Source organism: Phoenix dactylifera, chromosome 14, assembly GCF_051530095.1.
Source record: "Phoenix dactylifera cultivar Ajwa chromosome 14, Ajwa_hap1_PhDact_Kaust_v1.1, whole genome shotgun sequence".
Lineage (NCBI taxonomy): Eukaryota > Viridiplantae > Streptophyta > Magnoliopsida > Arecales > Arecaceae > Phoenix > Phoenix dactylifera.
The window spans coordinates 24,301,376-24,321,822 of record NC_143203.1 but is presented as its reverse complement, the minus strand read 5'-3'; the positions used below and the strand labels follow the sequence as shown (position 1 = coordinate 24,321,822).

Genomic DNA, 20,447 nt, shown 5'->3' with positions numbered 1-20,447 from the left:
CCAAGGTGAAGGGAGAGGAAGAGAGGAGAGGGAGGGGAGTCAGGCAGTGGAGAGATTGGAGGAGGGTAGGGATTATACTTCAGGGTTTTGATTTTGTAGTATATGCTATACATGTATAAGTATATTATCAAGTTATGTATTATGACTGTAAGGATTGGATCATCGCAACCTGACTCTAACCTGCCAATTGATCAACATTTTCTGGACCCAAAGCCGACCCTTTGAACAAACATTTTGGGCACTGCCAGGGCAGGTTTATTGGGTTCTTGTCAAAATTGCCAACCCTATATACTAGGTGAAATATTTCGGTGGCTCTAATAGCTTATCATAAGATGGTTATCTTAACAAAGTTATTCTAAATGTCCCTGTACTTGTTAACATAGATACATGATCCTAAAAATTCTAAACAGAGTTCGCTTAGCATGTTATAGCAACTCTTCACAACTTGTTCTTGCCTTTTCTACGTGGTTCTTTGCTACTTTGGGTTCTGTTTATATCGTCTTTTGCTTTCAGTGAGTTGAAATTTATGAAGATTAATGTTTTTGAGACATATTTCATTTTGACAGGCATAGGTGAAAGGGTGGCTGATATCAAAACACGTGCCCATGCAATGAAGTGCCTCACTACTTTCTCCGAGGCAGTTGGTCCAGGATTTATTTTTGATAGAGTAAGCAGAGATGGGATTATGATTTGGTTTCCTTACCGCTTTTATGTTAAGTATGCTGTTTTATACATTTGGATTGCTTGCATAGAAAACACATCTGTATATATATTATCCATCCATCCATCCATCCATACATACATACTTGTTTTTAGTTTATTTGCTAACAACACTGAGAACTTTTGATTATTACACTATAGCTCTACAAAATCATGAAAGAGCACAAGAATCCCAAGGTTCTCAGTGAGGGTATACTGTGGATGGTGTCTGCAGTTGAAGATTTCGGGATTTCCCATTTAAAATTGAAGGTACTTATATGTTCTCTGCTTATTCTATGATGTGCTATTTCTACCGTAGGCTTTTGACGACAACAATTTTGTGCTTCTTGTTTAATTGACAAAAGTGCTGCTTTGCTTTGTTGTAGGATTTGATTGATTTTTGCAAGGATATTGGGTTACAATCTAGTACTGCTGCAACAAGAAACTCAACTATCAAATTGATTGGAATGTTGCATAAGTTTGTCGGTCCAGGTGATGATCCTTAATTTAGCTCAAAACAGGGGCTGCTGATGATTTCAGTTAAGTTTCTAAATTTTGGTTCTCTGCAGATATTAAAGGTTTCCTGACTGATGTCAAGCCTGCACTTCTTAGTGCTCTGGATGCAGAATATGAAAAAAATCCATTTGAGGTATATTTGTAATGCTGGAGCAGGAACTTACCGTCAGATCCTTTACTTCAACACTTGTAGTACTAGTTTTTTTTTTTTCCCCGAAAGGGGAGGGGGTTACCTTCCACCCAACCACCCAGGTGTAGGCAGGATTCAAACCCAGGTCGTTGGGTACCTCATTCCAATGATTTTACCAACTGCATTAGTCAGCACCCACCAAACTAGCAGTACTTACCATGTTAATTGACAGGGTGCTGCTGCAGCTCCAAAGAAAACAGTGAAAGTCTTGGATTCTACGTCATGTACATCTGCCGCTGGTTTTGATGGTCTACCACGGGAAGATGTCAGTGCAAAGATAACACCTAATTTATTAAAAAATCTTAGCAGTGCTGATTGGAAGGTATGATGGTAATTAGGATTTTCTTGAGCTTGAAAACTCTTGCCATCAATCATAGATTTCACCTTTCAGTACTATGCAAGGCTGAGCTATGTATGTACTCTTCAGGTTCGTTTGGAGTCTATTGACTCGGTCAATAAAATTCTGGAGGAAGCTCATAAACGCATACAACCTGCTGGAACTGGTATGCTGTCGAATAATGTACTCTTCATATGGTTATAAGATTCAGAAAAATTTTCCATGTTGACCTTGATCCTGATGCTTATCCTATTTTGCAACTGTTAGGGGAGTTATTTGCAGCTCTAAGAGGCCGTCTATGTGATAGCAATAAAAATTTAGTGATGGCAACCTTGTCTACTATTGGTGGACTTGCATCTGCCATGGGTCCTCCTGTGGAGAAGTCAAGCAAGGTTCGCTTAAGCAAAAACTTCTAGTGATTCTTAGTTTCTTTAAATTAATTTGAAGTCTTGATGACAGAATTACTGACACTGTATCTTATAAAGGGAATTCTGGCTGATGTACTAAAATGTCTTGGTGACAACAAAAAGCACATGAGGGAATGCACTTTGAATACTCTAGATGCATGGGTTGGAGCCGTTCAACTTGATAAAATGGTATTCGCTGATCCAAAGGAGATTTGAGAAAATTGTTTTCTGCTTTTGGCATATAGTGATCTGAGGATTTGTTGGTTTTTCCAGGTTCCGTACATTACAGTAGCATTGGCTGAGTCAAAGCTTGGTGTAGAGGGGCGAAAAGATCTCTTTGATTGGTTATCTAGGCATCTTGCAAAAATTAATGAGTCATCTGATGCTTTGCACCTACTAAAGCCCACTGCCTCCTCTCTCTCGGTAATAGTTAAATCTCTCATTTATCAATGTCACTGTTCTAGAAAAATGTAAGAACTATGTTTAATTTTGTTCACTTCTCTGGCCTTTCTCCAGGATAAATCAGCAGAAGTTCGAAAAGCTGCTGAATCTTGTTTAGGTGAAATTTTGAATGTTTGCGGCCAAGAAGCAGTATGTGGTCATCTTTTAAATTTCTTCTATACCAAGGTTTGCTGAATTGGTTCTGAAGGGGGTACCGGCCAACGATTGGTTTGGCACAGGATGGGTCCATTCCATGCCATTGGGGGTGTACCAACATAAAGAGAGCTGGAGAGGGAGGGAGAGATGAAGAGGGAGGGGGAGAGGGAGAAAAAGAGAGAGGAAGAGAGAGAGAAAGAGATAGGAAGGGGGAGGCAGAGGGAAACCTTAACCTTAACCCTAACCTGAGCATGAGAGAGAGAGAGAGGGGGGGGGGGGGGGCTCGCCGAAGTCAGGATTAGAGGGCTAACGAGGGCAGCGATGTGGGGCCTCATGGGGGCGGCTTCGGGCGCTTGCGAAGGAGATCGCTGCGAATAATCCGAATGCTAGAGCGAGGACGGAGAGAAGAAGAAGATGAAAAGGAGGAGGACAACCATGAGTAGGGGCGCTCTTGAGAGTTCTCTGAGCGCCGGTGTGGGGGGTGTGATGGGAGGAATCAAATCGTGAGGGAAACCGGCCTGTCTCGAATTAAATGCCTGAACCATGCTGGTCCCCGATGGGTCCGGTTCGGCGAACTTTGTTCTATACCTTCCCACTTTATTTATTGTCCTAGTCAGTCATAGAATGTTATATCTTGTGGTTGTTTAGGTGGCCAAGAATCTGAAGGATTTAAAGGGACCAGCCTTAGCTCTTATACTTGAGCGGCTGAAACTTTCTGGTCTACCTGAAGGTGTTCTTTTGTAATCTTAGTCTATCATTTTACTTCAAATGTATTTATCTTAGTTGCTGTCATTATTTTTTTTCTATAATACTCATGTTTTTTTTTGCCTCTTCCAGAAGCGTCAGATTCCACCAAAATGATTTCTACTGGTTTAAAATCCAGCACAAGAAATGCGAAGCCATGTTCAAATAATTTTGGTGATCGTGGGTCTAAACATGGAAACAAGGCCATATCTTTGGTCTGTTCTTGTCTCAACTTACAAACTTTTTTTTTACAAAAACTTGGCTGCTTATTTTCTTTATATATTGACAGAGAGGTGTTCCCACAAGGGCGTCAAAGCTTGACACTATTGTATCTGTTCAAGATCTTGCGGTCCAGTCACAGGCTTTGCTTAACATCAAGGACTCAAACAAGGTCTGTTTTCATGGAGACATAATATACATCAACACAGATTTTAAATATTTGATATTTGCATGATTGTCTATACAGGAAGACAGGGAGAGATATGTTGTACGCAGATTCAAGTTTGAGGAGCCACGTCCTGAGCAGATTCAAGATTTGGAGGTTTGTATTTCTAAATTTTTTCCCAATGTATGTAGCTTCGAGCTATTGAGACATTGTCATCATTTTTTACCCTGAATAGAGAGGTATCATTTGGGTCCGTAGGTGTTATTCATGTCTTGTACATTGCTTTTATTCCCTGGCCCCACCTTTACTCTTGTCTCCTCTTTCAGCAGGCACCTCCAAGTGCTACCATAATATCCTTGAGATCAATGGCATTTAACCAGCAAATCTTGGCCCATCAATTTGTTCATATAAGCTGTTCTTCAGGAGTCCCACCTATTTAGGTTTATCATAGTCAGGCCTTTCACAAATCTATCAACTATTTATACACTTTTTTAATAACCTCAAACTTATGCCTTATTAGTTACAGGTGCATAGGCCTCTAGAGGCACAACCAGCATAGTAGCTCTCACTTCATTTAAGGGGAACAAATTCTTTCAAAAAGCCCCACTAGAGGCATCATCGGAAATCAGAAATGATGAGCATACATGTAAATCGCCAAACATCTGCAAATATCACTTTCCGTGGGAAGTCCTTAGGCACCAGTAGTGAGTATAAGTGCATGAGCATATTTGGGTACGGTCACAGTGAAGCAGGTCTCTTAACAAGATTTAATAAGAAAAAAATTAGGAAGCAGGTTGAGGAATTAGTTTCCAGAGAGATTCTGAAGTGGGTATACTACTCTAATCAGAAGAGTCCTGCGATTTAGGAAAATTCCCTTTGAGCATAGCATACATGAATATTTATAGCCATTAATCACCTTTTTATGTAGGAGTACTAGTTAACTGAGGGGGGCCAAGTGCTTCTTCTCATGTTGCCTCAAGGAAACATGGATGGAGGCAGGGGGCAATGGAGGCCATGGCCCTCTCATGATCTCGTAATTGCTTACTATACAACCTACATACTCATGCAGCCTCTACCCCTGACCCTGCTGCCTCCTCATTTTCCGTGTCCTGTCAATACTTGATTCGAGCAGTAGAGAAACATAAAATACTTATCATAAGAATCTGAGAATTTTAGAGTTTTGTTCCTCAAAAACTCTTCGATGATACTTTCTCAACTAGGAATTCTGAATAAATTGATTCCAGATTCTAAAGATATTTTCTTCACGAGGACTTTTCCCAAATTTCTCACTCTGGACTCAGAGCTGGCCGCTCCTACAGGGATGCAGCAGGAATGAATGCTTATGCTGGTAGCTCCAGTGCAGCTGCAGCAGGGGTGCCTATTATCCCCTTTCCCCTTACCTCTTCCTATTGGCTGCTGAGGTGCTAGGCAGATCGATCCATGGAGAGGGCGCTGCTCGAAGAACAGCAAGCGCAGTAATCACTAGTGTTTCAAAGAAGTATGTGTCCTCCTTTTTTTTTCAGATGTCCACCCCAAACCGAAGGGTTTGTACTAAATTACTTAGTACGAACGCACATCTCGGCCGTCGGGTAGCTGCTCATAAAGCAGACCCCATTCTATTACGCTATTTGGAGGGAAGAGAGTAGGCTCCTACGAGCCCCTAATCTTGCCTTTCCCTTTCCCTAAAGCCACCAAAAAGAGCAGTTTCCGATCAGCAAGCTGTTTATCGAGTGAATAGGTGCCCTTCCGGAGGACCTTAGCCCAAGCCTTTCCAATGGAGCGAAGGGAGGCAAACTCCCGTATCAAGCAAGAAGCACACTGAAGGCTCGAGAGAGAGACCTGTTCGAATTGTAGAGAGTGTGGACCCTGTAGAGGCATAGGCCATTATTTTTAAGGTTTGGTATCTGCACCCGAACCATCGTTATTAGTTCCTATTCCCTCCTTGCACGAACCTCGGTCCAATCAAAGCTTTTGTTCGGAATTGGGGGCTAGGGCCGGTTAGAACTCCCATTACCCGATCGGAGGTTTGAGCTGCTATGGCAAGCTTTTTTTCCCTGGAGTCTATTTATCGCATATATACTTCAAAGGACATCATGGCATAACCATCGAGGTGCTGTCTCGGTAAACAAAATTTCTCCTTTTTTATGCTTCTTTGAATTCAACAACCCCACCGGGCCAGAAGCTTCTCAAGCTCAAGCATTTACTTTTCTAGTTAGAGACCAACGTCTTGGGGCTAACGTGGGATCTGCTCAAGGACCTGTAGGGTCCCATTATGGAAGCGAAAAAGCAATAGAAAAGTCTTTTAACAGAAGGGAAAAAACCTGTCCTGTGACTGAGCTCCGAAGTCTTTCATTCTACAGGAATCTTCAACCTTCTCCTTCAAGGACTTCCTTTCCACCCGCAGGAGAAGGTACAATCCATCAAATTGATTCATGCAAAGAGTCCTATGCCCTCTATTCTGATGATATGGATTCGACTTGTCGGGTGATTATGGAAAAGTGAGTTGTCCCTCTTCGGAGTCAAATTCTGGTTTGGATGCAGATGATACTGAGACATCGCCTGAATGAAAAAAAGGAACGAAACGAAATATAAGTTGATTGCAAAGAATAAACAGCTTTGTTGTACCTATATGGGTAAAACCTCAATAAGATAAAGATATTTTAGGAAAAATCTATAAAATCTTAACATTATTATTTGGTCTAGCCTGCACCAATTTGGATGCTCCATTAATTCTAATTGCAATATCTGTCTTCAACAAACACCCCACTTCAAAACTCTTTTGCACGTAGATAATGGAAATATTGTTAGTAAAGGGACCTCTCCCCTTTTTTTTTAAGAATTAAGTAATGATTGTTCTGATTGATCTTCTTAATCACTATAGCCCAAAATTGAAGACATGAAGAGAATTTGAATTTTAAATTTAATGGGAGTGTTTTCATTTAAGCGAAAATGTAATCGGAGTTGAAGTTAAATTAGTGGCGGTCATAATATTACTCCAGACATTATTTCAAGCCTTGAAAATATTCTCATAGATGAGCAAGACGATATTCTATCATGCCCTGAGGTTATCACCCAGAGATCAATTCTAGTTCCCTCCCTAAAAGGAAGCATGTCACACGAGAGTGCTGTGAGGAGTGCCTGCCCACTCAAAACTACTCATCAGGGGAATTGCTTTTGACATAGATATGATGTGGTGTGAACTTTGATAGATAACACATCTTCATTCTGCAATAAGCTGCAGCTTCAAAGATTTGAACTACAGAGGGCCTTAAGCATATTTGTTGTCTTGAACGGACAAGAAGTTGCTTAATAAGCCAGAAACTAGGTTTTCTAGCTTTTCCCAATTCCCATTTTTTGACATTTGCATATTTGAGAAGCCATTTTGATAGTGCATTGCTAGACATGTGATTTTTCTTTATAAAGTTCACTTCTTTGCAAGAGAGCGAGCTTTTTGAAGAAACAAAATCTGCTTTTTAAGTCATCCCAAAGAAGAAGAACAACACTTTCATAAAAAACTAGTAATGAATACAAAAACTGGCCATCTAAAATTTGTAAGTAGAATCCAGTTCCCTACCTTCATTTAGTCTCTTATCCTCATGTGCATATAAAAAAAGGATTTCTAGATAATTTTTGCCTATCTGTAACTCATAAATCTTAGGGATTTTGACAAATATTACTAGGAAGTCATAGAATAACCAGTCCTGGTATATTACCAATGTCAATCTGAAAATAAATGAATTTTTTCTTGGACCTCTACACTTTGAGTAGACTCCTCTCCAAGACCTTAAAAGGGGTATTTCTCTCTGGTGCCATTTTTATTTAACTTACCATTTTCAGATTAGTTCATTTTTAGAAGGGAAATCGTTGATGTTATCTACATTCTTCACCCAGTAGCTTATGATTGAATCCTGTAGATTTACAATGCCATCTAGTAATCCCTCTTTCCCCTGTTAAATACTGTGTACCGCGATTGTGGTTGCTTCATCTAGTGATGTTTAAACTGGCTGAGTACATAATAAGTGTCAACTTCAACATGCCTAAACAAATAGATACAGGGAGAGAATGTGCAAAATTCTATTCACACTGTAAAGCTCGTTACCAAGTTACTGCTTGTTGAATGGCCCAAATTAATGGACAACATTCCATTTGGCATCCTGGTGACTACTGTTTGGCTTTGTTACACTGCTTTCATATGCTCAAGAAGATATTCTAAAGAGCATAAAAAAATTTTGGTGGATGGTTTGATGGAAATGGAAGCTGCTTATGGAGTAGAAAAGCTTGAATTTGACGATGAAGTTTGATTGGTGTTTTATGTACCTATGTCCTTTTAACATGAATCTCGAATGAAAATGGATAATATTTAGTAATTGTAACAATTTTGTTTGATGTCAAGCATTTGCCCCTTTTTTTTCATGTCAAACACCATCTACTGCAGTGCGATTTTATGAAGCATTTCAGAGAAGACCTGCACAGGAGACTCCTGAGCATGGATTTTAAGAAGCAAGTTGACGGGCTTGAGTTGTTACAGAAGGTGGCTTCATACACACTCATTTTTCTTAGATGTGTGCACATATGCATGTATAATATATCTAAAATGAGTTTATTCCAATGCCTTCTGTTGTGTAGGCTTTGCCATCAAGTGTAAAGGAAATGATTGAACTTCTTGACATACTTTTAAGGTGGTTTGTTTTGCGGTTTTGTGAGTCCAACACAACATGCTTGTTGAAGGTAAAGATCTTTCCTGTCAATTGATTTGTTGTCTTGCAAGTGATTCTGCCATTTTGATGATCCATATGCACTGTCGCTGGACATATGCATATATAATATACTGATTGCTCTGTATATATATATATATATATATATATATATATATATATATGATACATTTGTTGTCAGTATATTATACATATGCATGTATAATACACTGATTGCTGAAGCATCTGTCACTGGACATGCTCTGCAGGTGCTGGAGTTTCTTCCTGAACTTTTTGATGGTCTGAAGATTGAGGGCTATTCTCTAACTGAGGCAGAAGCTGCAATTTTTCTTCCATGCCTTGTAGAGAAGGTAGGTTTTTTTTTTTATCTATGTATTTGGTTTTCAATGTATATTAAATAGATCTAATTCTTGCTCTTCAGTTAGGATATGATGATATTCTTCGTTCAATTTTCTGTATCCTTTCCAGTATTTATTATTTGATATTTCTACATTTTTGTAATTTTTTTTTTTTGTTTTATATTGTGCAACTTCTATTGCCATATTTTTGAATTTCTTACTGTGCACCCATGAGGTCATAAACATTACATAACAGCGGTGGTTTTTGGTGTTGTAATGTAGGCTGGTCATAACATTGAAAAGGTTAGGGAGAAAATGCGTGAACTGATGAAGCAAATTGTAACCATCTATTCTGCATCAAAGGTTCTTCCGTACATTTTAGAGGGCTTGCGTTCAAAAAATAACCGTACTCGGATAGAGTGTGTTGATCTTGTTGGATATTTAATTGATCGCTATGGAGCTGAGGTGCACTAATGAATTTTCTGATGTAATTGTAGTCCTATAATTCTCAACAAATCATGCTTATTTGTTTCTTTCATTCAGATAAGCGGACAATTGAAGTCTTTGCAACTTGTTGCTGGGTTGACATCGGAACGAGATGGTGAAATTAGGAAAGCTGCTCTAAATACAATGGCTACTGCTTATAAGAATCTTGGTATGTACATTTCATTCAATAGATCTGTAACATTTGGTAGGATTGAATGAATTATTGTATAAATATTTCTTGATTTACTGAGCTAATTAGTCATCATAATGATTATTATTTTAATAATCATTCCTCCTGATGACTTATATAAATCCATTCGCATTTGTTGGATCAATGTTCATGAAAGGCAGTTGAAGGTAAAATCAGAGTTCGTACTTTTAATACTTTTGGTTTATGCTTGTTTGATTTCAATGTCTTTCTTGAACAGGGGAGGATGTTTGGAGATATGTTGGGAAACTATCAGATGCTCAAAAAAGCATGCTAGATGATAGATTTAAGTGGAAGGTTAGTATACGAAGACCCAACGGCAGACTACTACTGTCACCATGCCGAGGAATGTTATTGTCTTTACATAGAATAGTGGGACAAAGGAGGAATGTTAGAAATTAATGGCTTCAATGCCTGTTAGTGGGTGATGGCAGAGCTATAACAGAAGTAGGAGACACTTCCAAATGTTAAGAATTAAATACCACGGATCATGTAATATCTTTTTGCCATTTCTTCATTCAGGCCCGTGAGATGGACAAGAGGAAGGAAGGAAAGCCTGGTGAGGCTAGAGCAGCTTTAAGGCGATCAGTTAGAGAAAATGGGTCTCTCTCTCTCTCTCTCTCTCGTCTGTCTTGCTGTCATTTCTCCCTCTGTTTCTTTGTGTATGTCTGTGCATGCACAAATTTGCTGACTTTTATCTTTCAAAATGCATGTCTCGTTTTCATGTCAAAATACGATCTCGGCTGAATTTACACTAAGATATTCTAAATTGTTCTTAATTTCATAATGGAAGTAGTGCTTTATCTCCATTTTAATATCTTTGTGAAGGAAATTATCATATTTGTTGCTGGTGTTATGTTGAAACATTATATATTTGAAAATTTATAAACTAATGTATATCTGAAGGTTTATTAACTACCTTACACTGTTTTGATGTCTGTTTTTCTTTTGCAACATAATCATCAATTATACATCTTTTTTGTTCTATTTTTTCTAGATATATCAAGTTCTGGATTTATTTTTAAAAAAAATGTTTCAAAATTCGTGTATAGGGTGGTTAGGTTATTACTTGCAGTCTTGAAACTTATATGTGTGATACATGCTTGAGTTTTATGTATTTTTTAAATATCATTTCCGATTTCAGGTCAGATGTTGCAGAACAGAGTGGAGAATTTCTCCCACGTTCCATGTCTGTTCCAATGGCGACAAGGTAACTGGAATATTTAAAAATAATACATAGCTGAAATTTTGGTGTTAAACATGATCTATTGTGTTCCTGGAATTTCATCATATATTTTGCTGTATCAGTAGGGAAAACATTGGCTATGCTGATTCCCATGTGGGGAGGCACATCTTAGCCAGACAGCTGGCTACTGTTAATGGTCCTGCTGACTGGCATGAAGCTCTTGATATCGTTGCATTGGGTTCACCTGAGCAGGTCAAATACTCCCTAGATATAGCATGTGAAGGTCTTTCTTATTGAAATTATAAATAAGTATTTTTTATCCTGCTATTTATAAAGCAAAATACTATCTTTTCACTGGTTGTACTTGCTGGATTTCTTCATAAGAGTATGGCTATTATTTAATGAATAGTAATTCTGTATTTTTTTTTGTTTGCTATATTTTTTCCCCTTTCCAAGACATCTCCGAAAAAGCTTGCTTGCATGAGGAAAGCAAAAAAAAAAATCATAGACGAGAAGTTAAGTCATTAACAGAAAAAAAGAACATGTGTTTTGTCCCATCTCCGTAAGTACGCTTTACCAAAAGAAGGAAAGAAAATACTAGGAGTATCACATTTCCTTCAGTGGTTGAGTCATCTCTTCCTTTTGGCCTTGGAAAAGTGAAGCAAGTTGAGACATTAAGAATTATCTAATGTAACATATGAGCAAATGTTGCATGTGAATCTTGGATCGAAATGCTGCACGCTTGGTACAATACGTACCGTAGTAGGGACTTATTGGCGAGTGACACTTGTATGGATCCTACTCCACATGTGAGGTCATCTGCAGCTGCATTCTGTTTTCTTGAACGACCTCAAGGAGCCCTTCTTCTATATGCAATGGTATCCTCGTGAACTCTATCAGATGGCCTACCGTGGTCCCTATCATATGTAGCATGCGTAAACTGGGACTCACCGGTGTATCGAAGACCAGTCTCCGGCTGTCTCATAAGTAGTACCATATTGTCCTCCATTCTTTCCATGGCTAGTAGATCCATCACCACCAGAACCTCTAACGCTGTTGCTCCAGATCTTCTCGATACTCCATTGAGGCCTTTTGTTTTTCTTTTTTTTGCTTGTTGGGCAGGTACCTTCTTACCCTTCGTGTCCTTCTCTGCCTGGCTACCACGCCCTCCTGACCGAGTTGACTGGGTATCTTAGCGTCCTTGTCTGAGCATCTCTCAATCATCTCTTTGAGAGGATGTGTCGTACCAGTGATGTGGTGATTGGCTCTCTGGTTGCAGTTGATCAGCTATGGGAGTGCGTGGAATATTGCGCTTAGCCCATTGCTGTGGATCGATCCTAGCCTTGCTGGCTATGAAGCCGGCCGGTCGTGGAGGCAATCCTGGCTCGTCAAACTCGGGCTCCTGCTGCTGGCCCACAAGCCAGCCGAGCATAGGATCATCATCATTTGTGAAAACCCTATAGATCGAATTTGCATACTTGAGGTCCACTTTCTCTTGAATGCATTTTAGCCTCAATCACAGATTGTAGTGTACATAAACAAGGTCATTGAGGCACTTTTGTGTCAAACGGTTCCTTTGTTTGCTGTGGATGAGGGCGAAGGTGGATCAGTTGCGCTCACAACCACTCTAGGAGACCGTCTGAGAGGATCTGGATAGCTATCCGCTTAAAATTTTTTGCGGACCTGCCAAAATGAATCCATCATTCAGCTACAAAAATATTGAAAAAAATTACATATATGATAGTGTGATATTCATGGTCTGCTGAACTGGTCGAAATCAACCGGTTCAGCCTGTACTGTACCGGTACCAGCCTCCATCGGTACGGTACCGCGGTGGAATTTGGTTCCGACTCCAAAGGGGTCGGAACTGAACGGTTCCTTGCTCGTACCGGTGCGAACCGGTGCGGTTCGCTTCGCATCGGTACAAGCCCGGTACCGGTGCGAACTGCACCAGTTCGCATCGGTACTTGTGGGGAAGAATGGGGGGGAAGAGAGGAGAAGAGAGGAGAGGGGAAGAAGACCTCTCTTGCACTACCGGGCCTCTTTCTTCCTCCCAAGCACCTTGCGGGGAAGACCTCCCTTGCTCACAGGAGAAGGGGGAAAGAGAGGAGAGAGGAGAGAGGGAAGAAGAGAAGGAAAAAAAAAGAGGCTACGGGGAGCACGCCCGCGCGCGGGCACAAGTGGGGAAATGCGTCCCCCAACTCATGCCCGTGCGGGGCAACGAGCCAACGCGCTGCCCTGTGTGGGCTTTTAATACGACAGAATGGCATTAACGCAGATGCGCGCATCTCCGCACATTCTCTTTTTTTTCAGAACTGGTTTGGTACCGCCTCCAACCGGTACCGATCTTCATCGGTACGTTGGTTCGGTCGGTTCCGCGTACCTTGGTCATATTAGTAACTATATAACGCTAGGTGAATGTCTTTTTGATGTGTAACATACCTGGATTCATAGCTGTCTTGCTCACGACAGCTACTCGCTGTCCAAAGCTGTTGCAGTCATTTCTAAATAATTTGGTCTGTGAAAAAAAGCATGCTGTACTATGTTAATAATAGAAGATGCCGATGTACTTACTACTAAATCATGTTACCTCTTTTAGACATAATGTTGCGACTTCTGGATCAGTATCCATCTTGTAAATGACATTACGCAAAGCTTCGAGAAGTTCGTCATCCATACCAATTCCAACTTCGTTGTACTGAAACCTGGGGTTTAGGTAGTATGCTGCACATAGACGAGACTGTCTTAATAAAATTATACAAGTACATCTATCAATATAATTATCAATGTTCTTGCTTATCTGCTAGATGCAATTTTCTACCTATTTGGGCTCCCCACTGCCGCTCGATGTACTCATGGGTACGGGCTTGGTCTCTCTCCATGATTTGAGCCTTTGCCATGTCCATCATGTGATACAGAAAACCTATATGGGGGTACTTCTCGGTATCCACGGCACACAACACTTTGTATAATGGTTTGATAGCCTTGACTATCGCAGTGACCCGCTGCCAGAATGACTGCTTTGTAACTAAGTCTTCCATCTTGCTCCCTTCGGTGCTGGCATGGGCATACCTATTTTGCCGCCACTCGGGACTGACAAACATCTGATGTAGGATTTCTTTCTTCTCGATAAGGCTATCCAGTGCAATGTAGTTCGTAGTAAACCGTGTGACTCCTTGTCTCAGAATCTCTCTGCAAACTTTCTCATCAGTGAAAAAACCCAGGTATGGCTATATACCTGGTGATGCGTTGGTCTATCTCCACTGTATGCTGCACCCTACGGATCTTTCCAATTTCCATCAGCATGAGGTCGATACAATGTATAGCACATGGGATCCCGAAAATATGTGGTCGCCGCTTCATCAAGATCTTCCCGACCAACTTATATTGCGGCCCATGATCAATCACCCGTCATGCACCTGATCCGAAGCATCAACCGATTTGTTCGATCCCTGTTCGATTTGCCTTTCCTTCCTCTGCTGAATGCTTCGATCTTTGCTTGAATTACTCGATTTTTATAGCCGAAAAGGAAGGGTGTGATGAGAACCCCAGCCCGCCAAGCCAAATTTTGGAAGAATTGGCCGAGGCCAACCTCAGCCAAGACCAAGTTGCGGGCCAAATCCACTGCTTGGAGGTTTGCCCAAGCACTAGCCAACCTCACCAACAACCGACTCAGCGTCGCGCAGACCTTTCCCAGCGCCTGCATGAGGTTCGGGGCCATCAACACCAGCGCGCGGCCACAGCCATGCAAGGATCCTCGTGCGCGCACCCAGCATGTCACGCATGGCGCGCCCGAACCTCGCCACGACCAAAAAAGGGCCGGTGCACTGCCGGACCGCCATCCCACACCTTGCCAGCACTCGGCACGCGCAACAACACGTTGCGCGCACGCCAAGAGTGGGCATGATCGTGGGCGACGACAAGAGGCACCAGCCCCTGCGCGTGCACCTGAGCGCGCGCGCACAGAGGAAAGATCGAGCACAAGGCTCGGGCAACACTGCGCCCAGCCGAGCACAATCAAGCCAATCAGTTTAGAAGCATGTGCACGGGCTGAGCCAAACCAAAGCAAGCAACATCAGGCCCGAGACCGAACACATTGAATCATGGCCAACCGAGCGCAATCCAAGGGGCCACACATCAGCCATCATGAGCGCGCCCGCAAGCCAAGCAATGGACTTGGTCAACAACCGGCCAAGACAAGTGGCAAGCATTCGCGCACGGGCAAGGGAGCAAACATGAAAAGATCCCCAAAGGCAGCGCTCGGCCAGCAGGTCAAGACAAGTGTCATGCATCCGCGTGCAAGAGCAAAAAAGAAAAGAACCCCAAAGGCAGCGCTCGGCCAAGGACAGCAAGCCGAGCCACATGGCATGCATCCGAGCGCAAGGAGCCAAAGAAGGAAGGAACGCGTGCAGAATCCATGGAGGAGTCCGCAGACTCTTCCATAGAGGCCAGGCGAGCAGAAGCATAGGCGGCCAAGATGCAACAGGCCGCAGGATCAAAGAAGCACAAGAAGATATGCCATCAATCCGCGAGAGAAGAGGCAGCTGGATCCGCATCCCGGTCAGCCAAGACCCTTGTCCCGGCCGACCAGGACCTGCGTCCGAGCCATCTCGGGAGCATAACACAGCCAGCCATTCAAGGATACCAAATCAAGACTCTGCGGACAAATGGCAGCACCCGCATGGGACGCGCCCCGGCCAACTAGGCAACGCATCCCCGGCGTCAGGAGCCCAGCAATTTCAGCACATGGCCGCAAGGGATCTGACTTAGTTTGGATCCCCTTGCGGTAGATTAGGAATAGCATTTGAATTTCAAATTTGCTTCCGCCCATAAACCTATTTGGCACATGGGCATTAGGCCTATATAAAGGAGCCATTAGGGCCCTTCTAAGGCATCCATTGGATATCATTTTTCTGCATTGTAAAGGGTTATCCCTTCGGTCCCTTAGGTGGGTTTTCGGCCGCAAGGCTTGGGCTAGAGGTGGGTAAATCAGCTCCCCTTGGATTGTATTAGGCTAGCATGGTCCCTTCCCGATCTTGCTAGATTACCTTTCTTCGTTGTCATTTGGAATAGAATCATCATCTTTTCATCCTCATATTTGATTCTTCTCCTTGGCCGAGCACCATCATTGGAGTAGCATAGGTAAGGTTCTAAAGGCAGCAAGAGATAGCGCATTACCCGCCCTAAAGACGGTCCCGCAATCAACAACAACTCCCTCGACTGAACCTTGGCGTGGGGTTTGGGACTGCAATGCCCTGCGGGCCAACAAGGTGACATCATGCGCTTTCTCTGATAGGAGAGTGCACGTGCTCTCGGCTATTTTTGAAAAAGGCCACAGTGCGCGGCCTTTAAAAAAAAAACGATACCAAAACAGGTTCTAATATCCAGGTACGTACGGGGTTCTCGTAGATGTAACTTTGGACCTCCAGTAAGGGATTGAGAAAATATATCTTTTCATATTATTATACTACTATTCATACTTCACAATTTCTGGTGAGGTAGGAGGGGGATTTAGATGTAGTAACTTTTGGGTCCTTCTAGAATCCTGCTATGTTCTTGTTTTATATATTATTTAATTGTTTCATTTCTTTGATGATTTTGTTAGACGGTATGAGTCAAAATTGACTGATGGAGCATGAAGTGAGTCAGCTTTCCATCATTGGCATTACATAACATGCAGATGACCTGATTTTAAATCTGAAGAACATTTCTGCTTGAGATTCTGTTGTCACTGAAAGCTGTTGTGTTACAACATCTTAGCTTACCCAGGCTTTGCTTTGGTGCAGTCAGTTGAGGGCATGAAAATTATCTGCCATGAGCTGACGCAGGCTACAAGTGATCCTGAAAGCAGTATAATTGAAGATATTGTTAAGGAGGCAGACAGACTAGTTTCAAACCTAGCATCTATGGTAATGGGTTCTGTTTTTCTCATTGATATAGCTTGGCTTTCTGTTCATTTCTGTAATCTCAATTATTTTTGCAGGTTCCAAAGACCTTCAATTTTAGCCTTTCTGGAGCTTCTTCAAGGTCGTGTAAATATGTTTTGAACACGCTTATGCAGGTGTGTATATCTCTTAGTCACTTTTTGAGAATGTGTATATATTATTTCTGTAAAATTATACAGAATTATATGATAAATGTTGTTGCTGCAGACCTTCCAAATCAAGAAACTTGCTCATGCTGTGAAGGAGAGTACTCTAGACAATCTCATTACTGAGCTACTACTTTGGCTTTTAGATGAAAGAGTTCCTATGATGGATGATGGCAGCCAACTATTGAAAGCACTTAATGTTTTGATGCTTAAAATTCTGGTTTGCAATTTTTTTCTGTTTTAATTTTCTTTCCTTGGTGCATTCACTTGTTTGCATCTTGTTTACTTAGGATATTTTACTTGCTCCTGTTTGAGCAGGACAATGCAGATCGGACATCATCTTTTGTTGTGCTAATCAATTTATTGAGGCCCTTGGACCCCTCAAGGTGGCCTTCCCCGGCACCGAGTGAGGCCTTTGTTACCAGGAATCAAAAGTTTTCAGATCTAGTTGTCAAGTGTCTAATTAAGCTGACAAAGGTAACTCGTAGATTTTTTCCAAATTGTTGTATATTTCTTCCCAATTTTGTGCTAACATGGTCAGTAATTTGCTAGGTACTACAAAGTACAATATATGATGTTGATCTTGACCGTATACTTCAAAGCATTCACGTGTATTTGCAAGAACTAGGGATGGAAGAGATACGAAGAAGGTATTTATATACTTGCTTGTAAATTATGCAACTATTTTCTCATTTTATGGTATAATTTGTTGGCCGACTGTGCATAGGGCTGGGGCTGATGACAAGCCACTACGAATGGTTAAAACTGTTCTGCATGAACTAGTCAAGCTTCGTGGGACAGCAATTAAAGGTCACCTCTCCATGGTTCCTATAGACATGGAACCTCAACCTATCATTCTTGCATACATTGATCTTAACCTTCAGGTAAATTTGTTGGAAATAGAAATGCTTGCTTGAATTGATATGGTCATGAGATATTGCTTTTATAGTGACAATTACTATATATGTTTCTTCAGACTCTCGCAGCTGCTAGAATGTTGACTCCATCTGGTCCCATGGGACAAACACATTGGGGTGATACTGCTTCAAACAGCCCAAATCCTACAACACATTCTGCAGATGCTCAACTGAAGGTGCTGGTTCACTTTAGTAATTACAATTTTTTATCTTTTCATGTTTGATCGTTATTAGATTAGCTCATTTTAATTCCATCAATTTTTTTTATTTTTCCTCTGCATGTGACTTCTTGTTCTTATTGGCCTTTTTTGTGCTATTTATTTTCTTTCTTGACATGAAACAGCAAGAGCTTGCTGCAGTATTCAAGAAAATTGGTGACAAACAAACCTGCACCATTGGTCTATTTGAACTCTACCGTATCACCCAACTGTATCCCAAGGTATGACAACTTGTCTCTCAGAGAAGCTCGATTTTTTTTGTGAACTATATGAGTTAACTTATTTAATTATTTTATGTAACTGGATAGTTCTTGTATTCTGTTCCTAACATCTTTTGAACTATCTCTAGGTTGATATATTTGCTCAGCTTCAAAATGCAAGCGAGGCTTTTAGAACATATATCAGAGATGGGCTTGCCCAGGTTAGCAGGGTCTTTTTGCTTGCAGGCTTTTTGGGATTACCACATGAAACTAGTGTTTGCTACAACTAGTCCTGCTATTGGTGCATGCAGATGGAAAAGAATGCAGCAGCTGGAAGGATACCTTCAAGTCTTCCAATGTCCACCCCTCCTCCCTTAGCAACTGCTCCATCGCCAAAATTCGCACCTCTTTCCCCGGTACAAACGAAGTCGCTTCATGTAAAAACTGAAAGCATAAACTCCAATGTGGCTGTATCATATAGTGAAGATGATGCTGTTGGTACAACAACCTCTTTGAGAGGCCAAAGTGACTCATCAGACTTCAGGTCACAGTTGGGGGGTGATCGAAATGATAGATACCCATCTGGAGGTCTCTCCGTACTCCTTTCCCTCCCTCTCTCACATGCACATATTCATATCCTTGTTTATGTGCATCCATGCATTTCTTTCTTGTCACTGCAATTGTTCTGATATGATGACGACTGAATTTAATCAGCTCCTGCAATTACAACGGGGACTTTAGATGCCATCAGGGAACGGATGAAAAGCATCCAAGCTGCTGCAGCTGCAGGCAATGTGGATTGTGGGGCCCGGCCATTGGCATATGTTAATGGTAATGCCCTCCACAGAACAGACCGCATGGATGGAGAGCCACCAAGTCAGACCGGTGTTCTTCCTATGGATGAGAAGGCATTATCTGGACTTCAAGCCCGGATGGAGAGGCTAAAAAGCGGATCCCTTGAACATCTGTCCTAGATGATTAGAGTTTATTCATACTTCTATAGATTCTTGTAAATGGAAAAGAAGAAAAAAAGAGGGCGAGGTGTTTTGTCATTCTCTGCAATTTGTAGATGGTCAGATGCATATCGTGGAGGACGAATGCATCTGTTGCTGATCCCACCATAGTTTCAAAGTCCAGTTGAAGCATATGGAAATTCGGTGAGCAAGCCCCAGATGCTTGTTTGTAATATTCCATTATTGATATAGCGTGACAGATAATCTTTTAACATTTTTGTCCATATTTTCTTACCTTGTAACCATGTACATGCACACAGTTGAGTTTTTCAAAGTGTACTCGATAGGGGTGTCAGCCATGAGTATTGTATTGATGAATTCTTTTAAATGGCCTTAAAACACACTGATCTTGACTGAGCATGTCAGGGCTTAGTAATATATTTGAATCACCTTATAAGTTTTCTTTGGTAATAAGGATTCCATATCATGTATGATGCCCATAATGTGATCGCAATCATCAGCTGTCCAATTCTGCTTTCAACTTTTTTGATTATTCATCTTTTCCTCAATCGGGTCTGCTTCACCGAGTTACCACCAGTACTCCGACCATGTTGCATCCTATTAGCCATAACATAAACAACTAGAGTTCGGTGATCGGGAATGAATTAAGTGAAAGCAGCTTAGGGGCAGCATGCTATCTTCCCTGATTGTTTGCTCAATACTTGTTTACACCGTGGTTTTGATGTGCCATACGTGTCTTGCATTTAAGGGTAGCCATACTGTAGCTAGCTACTAAGACTTGTATAAACACCAAGGCTGATGTACCCCCAGGCAGCTTCCGAGTAAGGCCGCCACCTTTCTTTTTCTTTCTTTTTTTTTTTTTAATCTTCTAGGTTTGACTTGGGATTTGGAGCTTGTAAAGAAGGATTTACTTTTCTTTGCAGGAAACTACTATTGAATCATGCAGTGATCACCTCAAATTTTGTGCAAGTGGATGAATAAGTTTAGAGCGCTTGGAGATCTATGCAAGGCATGATCCAATGATGGATGTTGTGAAAGAAGATCTATCGTTCTTTCACATGAAAGATGCAACCAAAACCTCTTGGAGAGGTGGGATGAGGTAAGAGATGGAGATTGAAAGTTGAGGACAGACAAAAAGGAAAGACATCAGGTTCTTTGCCTTCTTTTTATTCTTTCCTTATTTACTAATATTTTTTGTGCTTTCGATTTGCCAGAAAAACCATTTGGTGCTTTCAAATT

At 41.4% G+C, this 20,447-nt stretch overlaps 1 protein-coding gene across 2 annotated transcripts in view; it reads left to right on the top strand.

Moving 5' to 3' along the window:
* Nucleotides 1-19,658, top strand: part of LOC103705896 (protein MOR1-like) — a 38,958-nt gene extending 19,300 nt beyond the window's left edge. The window contains exons 21-54 of one of the 2 annotated variants that reach the window (XM_008789785.5): nucleotides 567-667; nucleotides 862-969; nucleotides 1,086-1,191; nucleotides 1,269-1,348; nucleotides 1,578-1,727; nucleotides 1,833-1,908; nucleotides 2,010-2,134; nucleotides 2,228-2,338; nucleotides 2,423-2,572; nucleotides 2,666-2,740; nucleotides 3,395-3,476; nucleotides 3,584-3,705; nucleotides 3,780-3,881; nucleotides 3,957-4,031; nucleotides 8,311-8,406; nucleotides 8,502-8,603; nucleotides 8,839-8,940; nucleotides 9,211-9,393; nucleotides 9,472-9,583; nucleotides 9,843-9,919; nucleotides 10,145-10,224; nucleotides 10,767-10,832; nucleotides 10,934-11,060; nucleotides 16,595-16,717; nucleotides 16,792-16,869; nucleotides 16,961-17,119; nucleotides 17,218-17,376; nucleotides 17,452-17,549; nucleotides 17,627-17,783; nucleotides 17,876-17,992; nucleotides 18,160-18,255; nucleotides 18,384-18,455; nucleotides 18,546-18,822; nucleotides 18,949-19,658. In XM_008789785.5, the coding sequence (XP_008788007.2) occupies nucleotides 567-667; nucleotides 862-969; nucleotides 1,086-1,191; nucleotides 1,269-1,348; nucleotides 1,578-1,727; nucleotides 1,833-1,908; nucleotides 2,010-2,134; nucleotides 2,228-2,338; nucleotides 2,423-2,572; nucleotides 2,666-2,740; nucleotides 3,395-3,476; nucleotides 3,584-3,705; nucleotides 3,780-3,881; nucleotides 3,957-4,031; nucleotides 8,311-8,406; nucleotides 8,502-8,603; nucleotides 8,839-8,940; nucleotides 9,211-9,393; nucleotides 9,472-9,583; nucleotides 9,843-9,919; nucleotides 10,145-10,224; nucleotides 10,767-10,832; nucleotides 10,934-11,060; nucleotides 16,595-16,717; nucleotides 16,792-16,869; nucleotides 16,961-17,119; nucleotides 17,218-17,376; nucleotides 17,452-17,549; nucleotides 17,627-17,783; nucleotides 17,876-17,992; nucleotides 18,160-18,255; nucleotides 18,384-18,455; nucleotides 18,546-18,822; nucleotides 18,949-19,208 (4,004 nt within the window). In that variant the 3' untranslated portion in view covers nucleotides 19,209-19,658. Of the gene's footprint in view, nucleotides 1-566; nucleotides 668-861; nucleotides 970-1,085; nucleotides 1,192-1,268; nucleotides 1,349-1,577; nucleotides 1,728-1,832; nucleotides 1,909-2,009; nucleotides 2,135-2,227; nucleotides 2,339-2,422; nucleotides 2,573-2,665; nucleotides 2,741-3,394; nucleotides 3,477-3,583; nucleotides 3,706-3,779; nucleotides 3,882-3,956; nucleotides 4,032-8,310; nucleotides 8,407-8,501; nucleotides 8,604-8,838; nucleotides 8,941-9,210; nucleotides 9,394-9,471; nucleotides 9,584-9,842; nucleotides 9,920-10,144; nucleotides 10,225-10,766; nucleotides 10,833-10,930; nucleotides 11,061-16,594; nucleotides 16,718-16,791; nucleotides 16,870-16,960; nucleotides 17,120-17,217; nucleotides 17,377-17,451; nucleotides 17,550-17,626; nucleotides 17,784-17,875; nucleotides 17,993-18,159; nucleotides 18,256-18,383; nucleotides 18,456-18,545; nucleotides 18,823-18,948 lie in introns of both variants that reach the window. The other variant, XM_008789784.5, reaches the window with a different exon arrangement.
* Nucleotides 19,659-20,447: the final 789 nt, after the last annotated feature.